The sequence below is a fragment of the Rhipicephalus sanguineus genome, chromosome 10 (genome assembly GCF_013339695.2).
Source record: "Rhipicephalus sanguineus isolate Rsan-2018 chromosome 10, BIME_Rsan_1.4, whole genome shotgun sequence".
Lineage (NCBI taxonomy): Eukaryota > Metazoa > Arthropoda > Arachnida > Ixodida > Ixodidae > Rhipicephalus > Rhipicephalus sanguineus.
Window position 1 is genome coordinate 128,068,614 of NC_051185.1, and position 6,000 is coordinate 128,074,613.

Consider the following 6,000-nt stretch of genomic DNA (forward strand, 5'->3'; position numbering starts at 1 on the left):
TACCAAGAAAAGACCGACAGCTGACGCCTCGTGACTGCGTTTGCGAGAAGCACATCTCGAACAGTGACATAGACAGGCGGCGCTATTATGGCGAGCTCGGTGGCGAAGTTCTCCTTGACAAACCTAAACGGCCAGTGTTGTTACGAGACGCCGTGCCTTCAATCCTTACGCGCTGTCCCAGCTACTTGTCTGCTGTTCTCAAAAAAAAAAAAAAAAAAAAAAACACACAACGTGAAATTTCGGCCACCTGAGGTTTTGTAACGTGCGCCTAAATGTAAGCACACGGGCCTTTAGGATTTCGTCTCCATCAAAGTGCGGCCGCCGCAACAACCTAAATCTGAGTTGATGGCATATAGGGCAAGTCCCATCATTCGTTGAAATAACACCTAACTCATTGAGTTCACGTTATCAAAAATTATTGATTTCGCGTTGTACAAAATATATCACGCTGGTAATTTTCCTGTATGTGGCGCCATTTTTCTCGTTAATTTACCGAAAAAAGCGTGGAGTGCGCTTGAGCTTCGCCTTCAAGAGCAGAACGCGATAGCGTAATCGGGCCCCGTGGGCATCGCCTTCTCAAGTGCTAGCCTCACCGACACGGACACCGGCATTTCTGTGACACGAGCTCTTAACGCTGTCGCGTTACAATTTGGAGCTGGCGAGGTCGCACAGAGACACATCCATTCTGCGTGAAGCGCGAAAGGCGAATCGGCGACGAATGGCCTTGAACCGACGAGCTTCGTCGGAGAGCGCGGTGAGAGGGACGCGCGCATTCTTCCTTCTCCGCTAGCGGAATCTCCCGCCAGAGGGCGCGTGAGCGCTGTGCCCGATTCCGTGACTTTATTAGGACGCCCGAGCAAGCTCAGTTTCGCCTCCTCAAGAATTCTTGCTCCGTGGTTACAACTACGCATGCAGGTTCGTGCGCCCTCCAAGAGAACAACAGCCCGATGATAAAAGAAGAAAAGACCGTGACGGCACGCGCCTTCTCTACGCGCGATTCGGCGAAGAAGAGGTGGCGCGCCACTAGAGGAATTTCTGGGATTGATTATTCTTGATCTACGCTGCGAGCATTTTTCGTTTACTTTTCGGGCACAAGTTAGCCCATAGTAAATAATTATTCCCAAACTACCTGAACTGCGCGTTACAATATGTTTCTCGAAACCTGGCGTCCAATACCCCTCAAGAATGAGTCGTATATGCGAATGACCTTCTCTCACATGACAACGTTAGCGGACATTTCGTTTAAACTCCAACCCCTCCCCGCAATCATATTCCAACCTTCTTCGCCGACTGGGCCCTTGCGGGAGACAAATGTCGGAACTGCGGCCCGCCAGCTGAAGTGAGATTGAGACTCCTGCTTTGTAGAGTACCATCATGGCTATGCGCTTCTAGATATCGTAATGTGTGGAAGGCGATGCTTGCAACTACAACGTGCTTCCGTGTTGTAAAACCGTGCCTACATATAACTGTAACTTCATTTGAGACATTGGAACTATCGTTAGTGCACGTGAGCGATAAAGAGGAGGTATCATTGTATGCGCCACCTAAATACGAACACGTTGGCCGTTGAAACATTGCGCCAGGATTCCGAAAGGTCAGGTGCTATTAAGTGGCGTTCTGTGTCTACGGTTCATGGGGTATGTGGCTGGGTTAGTTAGCGAAATCAAGCGCGACGGGTTTCCCCGTATAAATTGCCAGCGTGCTGCAGCACAGCATAATGTTCATGGCATGCGTGAACATTAAACTGCGCGAAACGGCAAATGGTATATATATGTGTACAGCGCTTCTGTGTCCCCACGTTGTCCCTTCCTGCATAGAAGGCAGACGCGTATGATGTTAGTGACCTTTCTATCTCTCAATTGCAATTTGTCAAATGCGCATATATATTGCTATTGTGATTTAAATGGCTAAAAAAGAGCCTCGTGGCTGGAGCAGAAAGTTTACGGACTTATGCTGATATGGAAACGCTGTTCTATTGATCACTGAATAATTATTATGCCTAAGGGCAGATTTTCGAAAAAAAAAACAATTAGTACCGAGTATGTACGCGGCACTCATTCACTGCGATCTGCACTTTAAGAGGTAGCTGGGTGATCGCGGAACCGCTATGTTGAGACAGGGTGCAGACATGCATGGCCTCTTGTAGCGCATTGCGAAAGTTGGGCCTGTACACAGCTGTACTTTTGGGTGTGCCTTTCTCTGTTATCCTTGTTTTTCTCTCTACGTTTATCTTTGTTTCCATGGCGGAGGCACGTCGTGCGAGCTCGTGACGATGCACTCGTGCTCTTCTGGCTGCCCTGCTGGTATTATTTTCTCTTTTATTCTCCACTACCTTTCATTTTTCCCTATCCTTTCTCTACTCTTCATTTATTTTCCTGCTTTCCCTATCTCTAGCTTTTGTTCCTTTTACGATTTTCACTGTTTCCCATACTGTGCTTTTGACTGAAGCGTGCATCTTGTCCTGCATTGCTTATTCATTTGTGTTCTGGAATGGTGTGGATACTGGGTGCTCGCTCTCCTCTGTCTTCATTCAGTAATTTCATACTCTTCCTCGATCCCTGTGCAGGCGCCTGCACTGACTGAAATGAGGATTGAAGAAACAGTTTGCTTGAGGCAGTGCTGGAAGAAAAAGAAATGAAACGGCTGTTCTGCGGAGCATTCACACTGTTTGCTGTGCATTATTATTGCTGAGCCCTTATATGAATAAATGTCCCAGTGGCAAAAATGGAAAAACATACAGAAAGAAATTCCGTTGAAGGGTTAAATCCTGGCTAAAAGAGCACTTGCAAGGCGCACGTGAGATAACCGCCTACAAGTGAACCCCCTTTACTTTTTTTATTCGCTCTGTCTGATGATAGCGAAAGTTAGCTAAGCTTGTAGTGCGTACGTTTATCGAGTCAAAACATTCTAGAACACAAAATGATCAGCAATTTTTTGTGGGCCAGGCAGAAAACAAATTGCGTTGCATGCATTCATCTCTCGTGGTTTGCCTGTCGGCATGTGATCACTCACTCCAGCATGACCCTCCGCATGTGCTCGTTTGTCGAGCACATGCGGAGCCTTGCGATATTTTGTGCCATAGTTCTTTCGCCGTATTCGTGTTTACGCGAACCGTTTGCGCACTACTACAGGAATCGGCGGTAATGAAGTAAGCTAAAGGTTTATGTTCATAGGCTGGAACACCATTAATGAGCGTCAATAATTTGCTGGGCTGTACCACAAATTTGTGCGCATAATTAAAGAAAATATGTTATGTGTCTTATTGCGCAACTGTTTTTGCAAATACATTTATATGTCTGCTAGATTTTTTTCCCCGGGTGGGATTTCTCAGATACGTCACACCACATGTCAGTTTTGCTTTGGTCGCGTCTTTGTTGGCGGCTTCTCGCTTGTTTTCTGTTCTACCTCTTAGTTGCGCCCCTGGTAAAACTACGAACACTTCTTATGTTCTTCACATGGCGCGTGTTTCGTGATATGAGCTCTTTTTGGGCTACGTTCGTGGTAAGTGTTACGGCTTTCAGTTCCACATAAACGCGCACACACTCCACTCTATACTCGTTTAAGCTTCTGCAGCTCGCCTCTGAAGAGCTGTACCACTTGTTCAATGTGCACTCTACTGAATAACTACGGAACCATCCAGCGTTTCACGGCACCCACTATAAAGAGCGAGGGTGAAAGCATTTGTTAAAGAGCCGCCTTACATGTGCAAATTATGTGTAGTTTATGCTTATTCTATGAGGGAAAATGGTGGAAGTGAGTCGGTCTTGTTATGCACAGTCGACGAAGGTTAGTGTTGTCGCTTGTGGGATGTTCAGTAAGTCTTCTGGGTCTGGTCGGATCTGGCACGCAAAGACGGGTGCGAATGAAGCGCTGCGCGCCCGCCGCAGCTCGTCGACCGAGGACCCCGACCAGTGCGGGGCGCCGTCTTCGTCGCCGTCGGCCACGACTCGCCAGGCACCGTCGGTGTCGCCCAGCAGCTCGCCGCTGCACGCTGCCCCCGGCGGTTCGTCGGCGGCGGGCAGCTCGTGCGCCGGCAGCAGTTCGCTCTACGGAGAGGACGACGACGACCGCAGGGGCGCCGCGGAGACCATCCCTCTGCGCTCGCTGCGCCGGTCGCGCTCAGCACGCCAGCCGTCCACGACCACGAGCAGCGGGTCGCCGGCGTTCGGCGCTAGGGCTTCGTTCCAGCCGGACTTCTACTTCTGCCAGCCCCAGTACGTGACACTCTCTCCGCTTGCCAATACGCGCCGGCAGCCTTCTACGCCTGCGCGTTCTGTGCTCTAGGCAGAAGTCAGGTGGTGAGCGGAAGTCTAGGGGTCCACTGCTACAAGAGCCGAGTGGCGATGTCCATATTCGCCATCCCAATGTGCCCCTGTCTGATTATTAACAGTAAAAAAGGCCACTGAGTTCCTGCAAATAGAAGCGAGCAAGAAACATACAATTAAAGTTTTTGTGAATGCGCAAAATGTATTACCACAGGAAAGGTGTAGTCTGTTAAAGAAGGGTAGTACCATCCAAATAATGCGTACGAGGTCCGTATTCATCTTATAAACTTAAAAATTTCCCTAACATATCACTGAGTGTTTACAATAAAGAGGACCGTGAGTTTCCTGTAAATAGAAAGAAATATATAGTCTGCGTTCTTCCTCTCTGCTTCTAATCTGGTATGTCGTCCCAGGCGCAACTGAGGTCCTCATAATAATGTCTTACCAACCAGGTCCTCCCAACACGCTCTTTGAAATATAGAAAGGTAACACGTTTTGTGTACCATCATTTAGTGCTTAATGATATTTTGCACTCTATCTGAAATTACAAATATTATTTCGTGGTACCATATGCCTATGAGCGTTGTGCGGCAATTATATGCGATGTCAAATTAATCGTAGTGTCCAGCAATAATAATCTACGAAATCATAAAGCCATAACAATAGGCAGGCGGGCTGCGGCCGCTGATTAGTGCGCGAAATTCTGTCTCCCCTGTAAGACACCGCGTTACACGCGTTTATGGACGCTCGCATTGTTCACCGCAGTGAATATGAAGGCGAAAGCACGACGTGAGTGCATAGCTACTGACCTACGTTAGCTGAGGTAAATGTGGTCCTACTTCGTAGAAAAACCGTCCACTCACTTTCTAGGTACTCAATCACCGAGACGTTTTGAAAATGGTCGCCCTTGCCATTGTGCATACGGGAACCGCTTGTTGGTCATACTCGCAACATGCCTCTACTCGCCTTACTTTGCACAATTACGTGCGCCGTCAGCCCAGGTCATTACTTCTGTCCCTTAAAGTCACCGTGTGATCCTTGATAGTAAGATATTGCGTACACTGTATCGACGTGCCTCATAAATCGAAATTAGCTGCGAAATGTCAGCTTTCCAACATGCATAAGCGGTCATCCTTTCATCGAAAATAATAACCTGCAAACGAGCTGTTTAATGGATAGAAAACACGGTATTTCAGGCGACTGGACTTGTTGCGTTTCTCCTAGCGGTGTTCAGCAGGGATGGTGTTCTGAGAGACTCCCGTAAGTAGAGTCTCAACGTGCGCTAAAACAATGTATTAGAGAACCGCCAGTGACAATTGGGGCTGGTCCAATGGTTCTCGAGTCCTTGCCATCCACGGCGTGCTCATGTAGTGGACTCTTACAGAACACTGCCTCTCAAGCGCGTATTCCGAACAATGTTCACGATTCCCTTACTAAACTTGGTCACAACGCTGCCGCAGATTCACGGAGCTCCTTGAATTCTCTCTTTTTTTTTCAATGCTTGGGTTTCACAAGTCGACTTTAATCAGTAATTATTTCGAGATGTATTGGCTTTTATAACAATGACTTGGCGAAGTTTACCAGCAGACGACCGTGCAGAGAATTTTCCAGAGGCATTCGATTAAAATCAAAACAAGACGAACGTCTGGCCAAATAGTGTGTGCTGTCGAAGCGTACGTTCGGGATATAAAACAATTACCGCATGAATCTTGTTGCGAATGATTTTTGTTGCAGC

General features: G+C 47.8%; 1 protein-coding gene across 1 annotated transcript in view; it reads left to right on the forward strand.

Annotated features, from left to right (window-relative positions):
* LOC119400224 (muscle calcium channel subunit alpha-1) overlaps positions 1-4,739 on the forward strand; it is a 129,833-nt gene extending 125,094 nt beyond the window's left edge. Inside the window, exon 33 of the mRNA XM_049420240.1 lies at positions 3,888-4,739. Coding sequence (XP_049276197.1) covers positions 3,888-4,284 — 397 coding nt within the window. The 3' untranslated portion in view covers positions 4,285-4,739. The remainder of the gene's footprint in view (positions 1-3,887) is intronic.
* The last annotated feature ends 1,261 nt before the right edge of the window (positions 4,740-6,000 follow it).